At 48.0% G+C, this 13,846-nt stretch overlaps 1 protein-coding gene across 1 annotated transcript in view; it reads left to right on the forward strand.

Annotated features, from left to right (window-relative positions):
• FHAD1 (forkhead associated phosphopeptide binding domain 1) overlaps nt 1-13,846 on the forward strand; it is a 115,041-nt gene that overhangs the window by 52,363 nt on the left and 48,832 nt on the right. Inside the window, exons 10-14 of the mRNA XM_036914302.2 lie at nt 972-1,076; nt 4,507-4,614; nt 7,131-7,214; nt 7,937-8,089; nt 8,992-9,187. Coding sequence (XP_036770197.2) covers nt 972-1,076; nt 4,507-4,614; nt 7,131-7,214; nt 7,937-8,089; nt 8,992-9,187 — 646 coding nt within the window. The remainder of the gene's footprint in view (nt 1-971; nt 1,077-4,506; nt 4,615-7,130; nt 7,215-7,936; nt 8,090-8,991; nt 9,188-13,846) is intronic.

The following is a 13,846-nucleotide window of genomic DNA, read 5'->3' on the forward strand; positions in this document are numbered from 1 at the left end:
TGTTTGTTAACATAGTCTCGTTGATCTCTGATTGGCCGCCTCCAGCCTCAAGGAGGAAACAGGTGAACACACTCCCAGGATTCTCCCAGCAGTTGGCTCTGACCCCTCCCGGGCTTCCCCTGGAGCTGGGCTTAGGTGGGAATGGGGACAGGGGTGGAGGTGACCAGATGGCCACCACATGCTGCTAGACGTGCACTGTGGTCCCCTGCCCCTGGACCTGTAACGCCCAAGCTTTTATCTTCCACTGTCACAAGATTTATCATTGTCATAGACAGTATTACTGACATGGCCTTCTTCCTTAAGTATTTTTAGTTAAGTACATTAATTTTACACCAATTCATTAAAAGCCAAACAAAAAAAATCATTTGCCTTATAAAGAAAATGACTATAAAAATTAATGCAATGAAAATATGACCACTAAAATGCACACATTCATTCCCTATGCCACGCCATCCTCTTGCACATCCCAAGCATACATTTTCCATTTGTTGGGAAATACAGCACCTTAGACACAAGGAGGAGACATGCTCTTCTCCTTGTCAGGAACATTGCTATTCTCTGCCTCAAATGGGAAAGAAGAAAAATTGCATTGTTCTGTTCTTCCAAACTATGCCCATGGTGTCATCCAAACAGCCCTTATTTAGACGGGTTTCAAAAAATAAATCCCAGGAGAAGATATTCTAATGAACTGATGAATATCTTGTACTGTTTAACCCAGGATCCATGCTGATTTTCAAAAGAAACTAATCATTTTCCTTTAACCAGCATTTTCAATGTATCAATTGAAAGAAGTCTACTTTGCCCTACAGACATAGAATTTTCCCCCAAGGGAAGCAATTAAGCTAATACCAGACTAGGTTTCTGTCAATGAACCAATGAAATAAGTTACAGAGATTCAGACCTTGCAGCCCAGAGGGCAGCTCCTACTTCCCACCGGGGAAGTTGACTTCCTGTTGTTGCAACTCTTTCAGCAAATCCAAGACATGGAGAAAGAAATGAAGAAGCTCAGGGAGGAGCTGAAGAAGAGTTGTTCTGACCAGACCATGATCTCTAGGACGCTGCGAGAAAAGAGCAAGGTACGACAAGAACAAAGTTGGCCCAGGGACCGCTGTGCGCCAGGCGTTTGGCTCTGTTGTCTCGGCTAACTCCCTGCCCCAACAACGACCCCATGTGGTCGATACTGGTATTAACCCCAGTTTACAGTCGAGAAAACTGAGGCTTACGGAGGTACTTTCTCTCAGATACAGTAGTTGCGGCAGAATTTGAACCCAGGTCTGCCTGCCTCCAGCACTCTTGTGTGTGTAACTAGTACCCTGGATGGACTTTAGATTTTAACTGCAAAGTTTATCCAGAAGAGAACTGATCCATTAAATCAAGTTTGCTGATGAGGTTTTCAAACTTAAATGTCCTTGCTGGGATTTCTTGTTCGTATTTTTTTTGCAGTCATTGCGAGCCGTGTGTTTTTTACAAGCTCCTCATGATTGTGGATTTGCGGATTTCTTCTTTTAATATTGCCAATTTTCACTTTGTATATTTTGAAGCTGTGTTACCAGGTGCATATAAATTTAGAATTTTAATGCTTCCTGTTGCACAAAACATTCGATCATCACAAAACGTCCCCCTCCATCTCTAGTGGTTTTCACTGAAAGTCTACTTTGTCATTAATATGAGTCCACCAGCTACACTGGCTTTCTTTTGGTTAGAGTTTTCATAATATCTTTTTCACACCTTTTCTGTCAGTCTCTAAATTTAGAACATGTCTCTTCTCAATAGCCTATCGCCTTTATAAAATCCAGTTTGACAGTCTTTGTCTCTTAGTCCACTTAAATGTAATGTAATTACTGCTATATTGTGGGTTAAATTTAGCTTCTTGCTCAGGACCAGTTATGCCATCTGTGCTATATTCCCTTCTCTTTTCTTGTCTTCTTTTGAGCTGATGGTTTTCCCTTTTACTATTCTTTTTGTACTAGTAAGACAGTAATATTCACCCCTGACTTACTAAAATCCAGTATTCACTGAGTTTTTCACTCTTATTATTCTTTTAGTGGCCTTCCTAAAGACTATAGTATGCATTCTTGCCTTACCAAGATCCAGTACTAGTTGATAATTATGCCCTTCCCCTTGACAGTGCAATGACTTTAGAACACATTATCACCTGCAGATTGATATGCCATGGTTGTGGTAAAACCCCAAAGACACCATTAGTCTGCTCACATATTCATATCCACACATGGCCCTTTCATTTGTTTGACTCTTTCTACATCTCCAATCATCCATCTGGGATCATTTTTCTTCTGCCTGAAACACACCCTTTAGTGTTTTCCTTCAGCATGGCTCTGCTGATGACATACTCTTCCAGATATGTGTGTGTGTGCTTAAAAATGTGTATTTAACCTTCATTCTTAAAACACATTTTGGCTGACTGTTGAATTCTACATAGGCAATTCTATTTCTCAGCGCCTATAATCAGCAACGTCATTCTATTGTCTTTCGGATCCTGTTGTTTTTATTTAGAAGTCATTATAAGCCTAATTATTGCACCTTTGCATAATGTATTTTCTCTAGCTGCCGTTCATATTTTCTTTTCCCCTGGTTTTCAGCAGTTTTATGATTTATCTAGGTGTGGATTAATTTTTATCTACCTTGTCTGGTGTTCACATGGGCCTCTTGAAGCTGCAGCTTGGTGCTTTGCGTTAGCTCTGGTGCTCAGACCGCATACCACAGGGCAGTGAAAGCTCCTGAAGGCTTTTGAACAGGGGACAGATATAATTACATTTGTGATTAATAATAATGGTAGGAATGATAGCTAAAATTCCTCGTGTACCAGGCAGCATGCCAAAAATATTTGCCGAAACTTTTCATCTTCGCAGCAGCTCCATGATCTAGAAATTGTCCTCTCCATCTTACAGGGGTGGAAGTCAAGGCCACTAACTACTTGTCAAATAAGGAGCCCAAAGCCACCCCATCAGTAAGTGGCAGCCAGGTGTGTCTGACTCCAATCACTGTGGCATAACCATGAGCCACGTGCAACTGTTTACATTGAAATTAGTCAAAATTCAATAAAATTTAAAATTCACTTCCTCAGTCACACCAGCCATATTTCAAGCACTCGATAGCCAGATGTGGCTGGTGAGTACCGTATCAGACAGACACGGGGCATTTCCATCACTGCAGAAAGTTGTCACACAGAGCTTCTCCACAGCTTCTCATGACGAATGTGCTAGAAGGAAATAAGGGAGAGGTAAGGGTGCAGTTATCACAGGCTGAAGGTTGCCAGGGCCTGGCCTGGGCCTCACACAGGGTGGGCACGGAGAAGTGGAGTGGGTGTGAGAGGGATCGGAGCGACAGGCTTGGAGGCCCCCAGGTGTGAGAGATGAGGCAAGACGGTAGCTGAAGGAGACCCCGGGGCTCAGGGTTGGTAAGGGGGCCATTCGTTGAGGTGGGGAACATAGGTCAGGGCAGAGTCGGGGCTGGACTTTGCTTTTTCGGTGTATGAAAAAGTCTGCTGAAACAGAGGTCAGAGCGTGTTTACACCTGGGAGGATGGCACAGGGACGAAGCAAAGCCCAAGGTAACATAGCTAGTTAGCGGCTCTTCCGCTGTACCACACTCCTCAGGAAGAGAGCCCTAAAGGGCTTTTCTGGGTCTTTTATTACATCTGTGTGAAACCCCCACCTTCAGCCCCCTACAAACAACTTGTGAAGTTGTTTCAGCACAAAATCATTTTATTTATTTAGGAGAATTTGCCTCATTTCCTGATAACGACAGAGCCCTGGGCTCAGCAGGTGCTTCCAAAAGCACCTGTTCAAAATGAATTTGAACAGAAATGAATCGAACAGCCGCGGGGCCTATAATGACCAGCAGAGGGTAGCATCGAGCACCCCCCAGCTCGCCTGCTGCTGCCCCAGACAAGCGGGAATAGGCAAGTTTCCTGCTTTAAACGCCGCCTTCTGCAGGCTGTGATCCTTAGTAGACACTGTTTAGCAAGTCTCTGGTGTGGTTTCTACTGGCGAGTGTGCTGAAAGGAGTAATGACAAATAGTTATATAATCAACCAGTAATAACCTCTACCAAGTACCCATAGTGGGCCAATTTCTAATGGCATTAGAACGTGGTAGGCACGTCCTGCCCACTGGACCTACTCAACATTCTGAGGCCCCACAGTAACGCTATGAGGGGTGACTAGCACCATCATCCTGATCTGAAAGAATGAGGGCACTGGTCACGAAGCAGTGAAATAACTTTCCAGGGTCGTACCGCTCGTTAGGGACCCAGCCGGAATCGGAGCTGTCGTAGGACTTAGTTGAGCGCAGGGTGCAGAGCTTTTCTGCAAAGGGACAGCTCCTTGTGAGTGTGCCCTCACCCGGCACCTGTGACCCCTGCCACATGGGCTGCAGCTGTCCCTCCCCCCCGTGGGATGCCCCCATGGCCATGAGACCTCCTAGAAGAATTTCCCCAGAGTGCATCATAATCACATTAGCAGCAAGCACATGCTCTCATCATTTCAGGTTGAAGAGAAGCTTCAGGAGGATTCCAGAAGGAAATTGCTTCAGCTGCAAGAAATGGGGAACAGAGAGACCCTCATTAAAGTCAATTTGGAAAGGGCCGTAGGTCAGGTAGGCGTGCTCCAGAGCCCTCCTCCTCGGCTCAGGGTCCCCCTGGGTTTTCTGCACCCATGCGGCTAGTGGGGTGAGTGAGAGGAAGCCATGGTCTCTTCGCCCATCTTTCTCAGGGCCAGAAGCTCTGTGTGGCCCCCCGCCCCCCCAGGGAATCATGAGGAGGCCTTTCCTGCCGGGCAGCTGCCCACTCCAACAGCTGCTATTCCTGAGACCCTGAGCACACAGCCAGTCCCTACTCATTACCCCCAGTCACCACCCCTCCGTTCCTCTTGGAAAGAATTTGAGCCTCTTGATCCCACTGGTGTTTGCAGTACCTTCTCACTCACACCTCTTTTCCTGACGTGTACCACGATCTTACAGGCCCTGGGCCCCCAGCGGGTGTCAAGGTCAGTACCCATAAGGAAACGCTGCTTTTCTTAAGTAACACCCCAGACCATCAAAACTGGTGCTGGATGGAGCCGTCCCTGGGCAGGGCTGGTCTGGAGATGCTGTTTCTCTAATGCTCTGGCCCAAGACAGCCCAGGGGCCCCGCCTCTCACATGGCACAGATACCAGGGACAGAAATGCAAACAAGACTTGCCCAAAGGCTAAGGGCGAGCAAACAGGAAACCAAATAGGGGCACTGACCCTCCAGAATATGGCCCACCAAGAGCAGCCCACCTTGGACTCCCCTCCAGGAGGCCCTGTCCTGGCAACCGTGGCTCCAGCAGACCCGAGAATGTTTTGCATGTACCCATTTGTGCTTTATTTCTTTTCTGGAAAGGAGGATCTACCACATCCCTCAGTGGATTCTCAGAAGGGTCTGTGACCCACCAAGAAAACGTTAAGAACCACAAGCCTAAAGGGAGCTCTCCATCTGCCCCCCAGCCCCCAAAGCCCTTCCATTTGTGTCCAAGCCCCAACCAGCAGTGTGACCAGGCTTTATCAGAGGCACACACAGTAAATGATGATGCTGACTATTGGGCAGATTTTAAAGCCCCTTCAAAAAATGTCCACCACCATCACCCCCACCGTCCTCTCTCCTGCAGGGTGCCAGCCCTTAGTAAGGGCAGAGAGCCTGCCAGTGTGGGCCTCCCTTTGTGCATCTGGGCTACCCCCTCATTCCTGCACTCCCCAATGCACACCTGATTTGAGGGCATGATCTGTACCACTTGCCCAGGTACCAAGGTCCTGGTTCTGGCCCTGGACTGAGGTCATCCAGGAGGACCCCCAGAGACACTGAGGTTCCTCCAGGTCTAGACTTGAGAGAAAGAGGATGAGCCCTGTCTCTGGCACCAGGGCCTTCCCCCTGCCCCCACCCCCTACCTCCACGGCCCTGCTGCCATCTGAGGTTCTGCCATTCCCCAGGCAGGTGACTCCAGAGCTGAGCCCGTGGCAGGATGGCCTGTCCCCCACCCCAGGCAGAGCCGTAGCATGCCTCTGGTGACAGGAGGGAGCCACCAGCCACAGCGCCCTCCCTTCAGAACCTCTTCCTTGGGCGAGTTGGGACCCTCCCTTTGGCCGTGAAACCAGAGGATGACCTGGACCGCTTCTGGCAGGCTGCCTGCGGGGCTGTCCTCGGAGGCGTCGCTCCACTGCTTGGTTCCCAGAACTCTGTGTGCGGTGAACCCCTGTGGTTTGGGGCCCATCGCCTTCTAAGTTGACTCGGTAGCCCATGTGGCCCCTTAGAGGCTCTGGTTTCCGGCCTTCAGCAACCACATTTTGCACGTGAACCCAACACCCAGGCCATGTAGGTGAATTCCCAGGGAAAGCTTGCCTATCACTTCTCGTGGGAGCCAGGACACCCTGCACTGGCTGTACTTCTATAAGCCATGATTTGATTAGCCGTGCTATTTCATCAACTGTAACCTGCAAACAGGCGCCAGGGAGGCACTAGTGACAGCTGGCGGAACTTAAGTAGAGGCCCCTGTGTTTGGCATATGTTTCTGTACACAAGCACTCAGTGTATATGATGGAGTTTCAGTTCTGTGCCAGGCACTGTACCAGGCTCTGGGGACACAAAGGTAAATACAATAAACGTAGTCTTTGGGACACATATGGTCTAAGGCCCAGAAAGGAGGAAGGGAGCGCTTTCTTCCCTCCACAGGCACCCTCGCTGATTACACCATTTACTTGAGCTGACAGCCTCAATACTTATTTCACAGTCTGGTGCCCACTTAGCAATTATGGAAGAGTGCTCCCATCCCCAGACTTCCCCCTGGATAATTGGCAGCAAGTGGCTCTCCCGAGGGCCTGGGGCTTGTGCGTGCTGACCACGTGTGTGTGCTGGCCACGTGCGTCAGTTGGGCTAGGCAGGCACACCTGGAGAGTAATTAAAACCTGCTGATCTCGACTCTTCTGGGGGCACAGCCCCTTCTGGTGAGAGGTGAAGGTTTTAATAATCCGTCATGACCATCAGAGGCGTGCAGACCCTTCTAGCTGGTCTCTCCTGGCCGCAGGCGAAGGGAACGCCACGTGCAGGCTTGTGGCTGCGGCTGCCCCGCTCACTGGGCCACCTTCCCTTTGTGCCGCAGCTGGAGCATTTCAGAAGTCAGGTCATCAGGGCCGCCTGCGGACGAGGGAGGCCGCTCCAGGACAAGCCCATCACGGATCAGCAGGTTCGTCCGGCTCTCTCAGTTCTTCTCCAGGGACCTGGGACTCCAGACACTGGGAGCATATGTTTCTGTTTTTTGTTGGTGGAACATATTTTTCACACTGTTGCTCCACCATAAAAGACTTGTTTTGATTTTGTGGGAATTCCTGGCTTTTAAAGCAAAAGCCAAGTTAAACTCCCTTGAAATGTTGCTGTGAAGATCCAATTAAACGACTCAGGCCTATTTCTGGTCACCAGACGCACACATTTAACCTTCGTTAGCATCCTGAAAAAGAGGGGCTGCCCCTCCATAGGCCACAGGTTCTTGCTTCATCCATCCGAAGGGGAAGGATGGCAGTGAGGATGGGCTTCTGGCTGTAACGACTGCCTTGCTCTGCCTCCATTACTCTTTCCAACCTTCCGTCACCGTGCGGGTAAGCAACAGGCCACAGGCTGCCCTGCTTGGCTGTCAGAGAACCTGACCTGCTATTTATGAGCCTGTACCATCAGGCTCAGTGTTATGGATCACTGCTACAGAGCAGAAGGACCTAGAACAAACTCATGGCAGCATTACAGGCCCTTGGCTCTTAAAAATCATCTCTGATCTTGGGAAACGTGTCCCAGTGACGGAGCCATCACGCAGCCACGTCAGGACCTCCCTCCTCACCTGCTGACACGGACCAATGCTCCCCAGGTCCCTTTCAAAGCCACCCTACATTTTAAATCTTTTCTCCTTTTTCTCACCAGTTAATAGAGAAGATTACCCAGGTCACTGAGGACAACATCAGATTTCAGCAGAATAAATGGACCCTGCAGACGGAGACTGAGCTCAGCAATTCCAAACAGGAGGAAACCACAGACAACATTGAGAAGCTGAAGCTATCTTTAGACAGCTGCCAGGTGGCCCCTTCTCTGCTTTTCACAAATGTCCCCTCTGTCTAATTTCTATGCTCCTTATTTAGGAAATTGCCCAGCGTTCGTGGCTCATGGAGCAGGGTGGGCAGAAATGCTTTGTTTGGGTTTGTTTTTATTTTTTGTCCACCTTCTCTTACTGGAGAAACTTCAGAACAGAAAACAAAGGATGTCCAAAAACGCCTCCTAAGGGAACTTGGTTTGTCCAAGGAACAGAGATGCCTGAGACACACCAAGTATTGCCTTTGGGAGGCCCGGAACCCCTGCATAAAAAAAAAAGTTATTTCCAGAGAAACCAAAGAAATATTCCTGCTCTTTATTTGCATTTTCTTCTTGGCCCGGCACTGGAAAGGCTGTTTTTGCCCTCTTGCCTTTGACTCGGGAGGAGACAGGACGAGAGGGCCGACTGAACCCCACGGCCCCCCACTCGGCGACACAGCTTATCAGAGCAGGCAGCTGCTTCTGTTTTCTCTGGAAGTAAGCAGCTATATTTGGGGAGTTTGTGCAAACGGTGGCTTGTCAGCACTCCCAAATCAGGAAACACTCTTTCTGACCAGCTTGTGTGTTGATCTCAGCAGAAATTTTGACAAATAGAAGTAGCCAAATTTGGTTCTCATTTCAGACACTCTGTCCCTTGGCCATTTGGGCTTTGGAATTGCATCTACCTAACCAGGGTCTCTCTGACCATCAGGAGTCCAGATTAGAGTGCAAACAAAAAAGTAAAAGCTGCCCCCACGAAAAGAGGCAAAATAAAACCAAGCCATCCCAGTGCAGCCACCTCGTGCCTGCCTGCGTCAGGGCAAAGCCGGGACCATTGCTCTTCTCGGGGCACATCAGGTGCTATTTCTGGCAATGGCGTCTGGGCGCCTCATGATCTCATCTTTTTCCAGGCTTGCATGAAGCTGCCCTGCCGTAGCAATGACCTGAAGAAGGAGGTCGACCTCCTTCAGTACCTCCAGGTGAGCACACCTGTTTCCGGGCTCCAGAAGGTGGCGCTGGACATCCTGCACGTGTCGCTGTCCTGGCTGGAGGAAACAGAGGGTCTCCTGCGGGACGTCGGGATCCCGCTATCCAGCTCTGACAAAGGTGAATGGAATTTCTCACATACTTGCATGACTCTAAAATGTCACGTTGAATCTCAGGATGAGACATCTGTTGAGGAAGGCTCCTTAGGTATGTGGCCAAGTATTCCCTTCTCCAGACTGCCTTTGCTTCGCCACTTGAGAAGCGATTTTCCTTGAAAAAAATACACAAGTGAGAAGTGATTACTGAAGAAAAATGAGACGTGACAGAGGCAAAAGGGAAATTCAACCAAAATTATGCTAAATCCTCTCTCAGAGGTAATTCTCATTGTATACATTCTTAATAGATTTATTTTTAGAGCAGCTTGAGGTTCATAGCAAAATGGAGAGGAAAGTACAGAAAGTTCCATGTCCCTCCTCCATGATCAACATCCCCCACCAGAGTGGAACATCTGTTCCAGTTGATGGGCTTGCACTGACACCCCATTATCACCCAGCCCATCCTCACATGGGAGTGCACTCTTGGTGTGGATCTTCTGTGGGCTTTGACAAATATGTATTGACATTACAGTATCATACAAAAGAGTTTCACTGTCCTAAAAGTCCTCAAGATTGTCATCTGGTTGGGATTATACAGTAAGTAGCCCTTTCAGATTGGCATCTTTCACTTAGCAATGTGCATTTTAAGTTTCCTCCATGTCTTTCCATCGCATGATAGCTCATTTCTTTTTAGCACTGATTAATATTCCATCATCTGGGTGGACCATAGTTCATTTATCCATCCACGCACTGAAGGACCTCCTGGTTGCTTCCAGGTTTTCGGCAATTATGAATAAAGCTGCTCTAACCATCGATGTGCAGGTTTTTGTGTGGATGTAAGTTTTCAGCTCCTTTGGTTAAATACCAAGGAGTGTGACTACCAGATCACACAGTGAGACTATGTCTAGTTTTTTAAAGAAACTGCCAAACCGTCTTTCCCAGTAGCTGTCCCATTTTGCTTTCCCACCAGCAACAAATGAGAGTTCCCGTTGCTCCACATCCTCACCAACATTTGATGTTGTCATTGATGTTACATTTTGGATGTGACTTCAGGGCATTTTCCCATGGAAATAGCTGTGTGACTGTAGGCAAGTTACTTACTCTCTCTCTGCCTCTGTTTCCTTACCTGTAAAATGGGGATAATAAAGAATACCCACCCTAAGGGTTGTTGTGAGGATTGAAATGCATTGATATAAGTAAAATACTTAGAATAATACCTGTCACAGAATAAGTAATACCTATACATTTATTGCTTTTTTTTCCTGAAAAATAGCATTATATTATATACAATTTTCTTTAGTTGTTCAGGAACACCCTTCCATGTCAATACACACAGACCTGCATCATCCCTGTTACTGATGGCAGGGAATCCCATTATATTGGAAGTACTATAATTTATTTAGTTAATCCTCTATCATGGGCACTGCAGTTTTCCACACTTACAGATAATCCCGTGGTAAACACTGAACATATACCTGTTCACCTTTATCGTCCTAGAGGTGGAAGGACATGAATCACATCCAGCAAGGGTTTATTGCATGCCTAGTAGACACCAGGCACTGTGCAGGGCAGAGATGTGATGGGGTCAGAAACAGGTGGAATCCAGGCTGTAGAATCCAGGTATGCGCATTAGCTGTAAAATACCTCCAACTCTACTATACATTTGAAATTATTCACAATAATAATAATAATAATAAATGTTTCAGGCACTATCCCTGTCCTTGTAGAGCTTATGGGCTTGGGAGGAGTAGGGTTGGCATTAAACGAAAAATCATTCACACGTACAACTTCAGCCATTAGAACTGCTGTGAGGAAGAAATACAGAACTCTGACCGGTCAGGGAGGGGGAGGCATCTGCAAGATGCCCAGGGGTCATCTGCCAAGTGTGGAGGGGGGAGCATTCTGAGCAAAGTCTGCAGCGTGGGGGGGGGGAAGTTCAGCAAGGCCACGCCGTGGGGGGCTGGCAGGGCCCTAGTAGGAAGGTCTGCTTTATCCTAAAACCGTGAGAAGCCAGTGAAATGTTTTCAGTATAAAACTGATGGGACAGGTTTACATTTGGAGACAATCATCTGGGCTGCAAGTGGAAAATGTACTGGAAGGGAAGTGACAGAGACAAAGGGGTCTACAGACCTCCAGGTTTCTGGCTCATGTCAAAGGTCAATTGTGGTTCTTTCACTAAAATCCAGAATAAGGCATATTGCATACAACCAGGTTTGAAGGAGAAGATGGGTGCAGGGTGCCCGTGGGCATTCAGGATGGCATGCCAAGGATGCTGCTGTCACCCTGGGTGTCTAGTCTGAAATAGGTATTAGTGATGTACACCCAGAACTGAGAAGAGCATGTGCTACCTAGTGGGTGCTTAATATCTGTGGGATGGATAGATGGATGGGTGGGTGGACGGGTGGACGGTTGGATGGACGGATGGTTGGTTGGATAAGTAAAGGCAGCGGAGTGAATGGTCTTACTTAGGAGGAAAGAACTGAATGAGAAGAGAGACAGCCCAGAGCCACACTTTGAGGAACTCCAACATTTTGAAGATTACTGCTACTCCTTGCCAAATTGCCCTTCAAAGAAGCTGCATGAGTTTGACATTCTTATAGCAATGAATAAGAATAGAGGGGTGATTTTCAACTCTGGTGATCTGACATCCCCAGCCAGGATGTCTCCAGAGGAATCCAGAAGGTCATGGAAAGTTCTATTTAAAAACAAGCAAAACCAAAATTAACTTTTATGTGAGTGCCTGCCCCTCACATGTAGCACAGAGAATAAGGGGGTTGGTTTCCTCCCACAACCCAGTGGCTCCCCAACCCCAGTGTCACTGTCATCACAGCAGTCGTATCACACACGAAGTCAGGTGAAACCTGGATTCTAGTTGTTCTTCAAGGTTGGAACCAAAACACATTTTGCCTTCCTTGCTGCCCTTACTCCCAACTAACATCTCTTGAAATACTGCTCTGTGAACCACCTGCTGGGGAAACAGACTATTCTGTGATCACAACTGCTCGGTTCTAAGAAGTCAGAGATGAAGCACGGAGGGTAGTAACAGAAAGGTCAGTGAATGGGGCCCATCCTTCATTCCCTCACCAGGAGAGGGAGTCGATGGTAAGAGGCATTGTGTCTTCCAGTACAGGCAATATTATGGCAAGGTCCCAAAAGACAAAGAGAGGGGTGAGCTAGAGTATTCCTATATTCTCTGTACAGGTGCCACTGTACCTAATTCCTAGCACAGAGCCAATTAATGAGGAGGAGGAGGAGGGTGGTGTGGCGGTGGCAGTGACGATGGCGGCAGTGATGGTGGTGGCCGTCAGCCATTACTGAGCCCTTATAATCTAAATACTGTTCTGAGCATTTTCCATACTATCTGAGTCACCCTCACAACAGCTCTATGAGGCAGGGGCTATTAGCCTCATTCTGGAAATGAAGAAACTGGCCCAAACACTGTTTTCAGGAGTATTCCACCAGGAGTAAGGTGATTCAAGATACTTCCCGTTCCTGAGGCCAGCAGGGGATCCCCAGTCAGTCCCTGCCCTTCACAAGCCCTCCTAACAGCCTTCCGTGTTCACAGTTCCTGAAAGAAGGCCAGGAACTGAGGTTTATCCAGCTCTCTTGGGAATGTACCACTGTGTCAGTTGTTTTATATGCATTATGTACTTTTATCGTCCCCCATCCCAGCAAGCTAGGTACAATCACTGTCTTCATTTTTCAAGTAAGGAAACTGAGTCCAAGGACATTAAGAAATTTGCTCAAGGTCACACAGCAGGTACATGGTAGGGTCAGGATTCAAACTGAGGTCATTGTAATCCTGAAGCCGGTATCTTTTCTGTGACCCCACACTCCCTCTGAAGATCCGGAGAGGCACCAGGTACAAGCCCAGCTCCTAGCGGACAGGTTCTGCCATTAGCCTGCGCAGAGGCAGAGCTAAGCGTCTGCATTCCCTAAGGAGGTCTGCACCTGAGGCACCCCATGGGGAGTGCCTGTCCGGAGCCCCTGGGCTCCACAGCAGAATGCCTCTGAGTTTGGGCTTTGGAAACCAGCTGCCGAGGTTAGAGTCTCACTCTTACTAGTTGTGTGAGCAAGTTACTTGACTTCTTTGTGCCTCTGTTTACATGTTTATAAAATGGGAATAAGCTCTCATAGGGTTCTTATGAGAATGAAATACTGTGATATGTGCAGAAATCATAGAGCCCAGGCCACAGCAGGCCTTCCTAAGCGGGCGCTGCCGTCAGCAGGAGCCTGAAATACGTGTTGATTTTTTTTTTTTTGGCCTAAATGTGGATGGCAACCAGATGGGTCTGCATGCAGGCAGACAGCTGGATTTATTCACACCAAGGTGACATTACCTGCAACTCCCAGCTCCATGTGGGAGCAAATGGGATTTTCTCAGCCGTAAGCTCTCAGTTGGGTTGAATCCAAAAGAACCCTGCCCGGCCTCCTTTCTAGAGTCAGGAGAACAGGCCGCGTGTCCCAGCTGCCAGTGGTAACACCAGAGCTCAATCCAGGTCTCTGACCCAGAGCCCCTACCCTTAACCACCATAACAGGCTCCCGACCTGTTATAATATTGTCCTAAGAGAAAAAACATACCTAACAAGTGAGGTTTATAAATCGAAATTAATCCCCCAGGGGCATCCAGGTCAAATTACTGAGAGGGAAGCACTTGGAAGAATTGTCGGGTGACATCGTGAG

This window comes from Manis pentadactyla, chromosome 4, assembly GCF_030020395.1.
Source record: "Manis pentadactyla isolate mManPen7 chromosome 4, mManPen7.hap1, whole genome shotgun sequence".
Lineage (NCBI taxonomy): Eukaryota > Metazoa > Chordata > Mammalia > Pholidota > Manidae > Manis > Manis pentadactyla.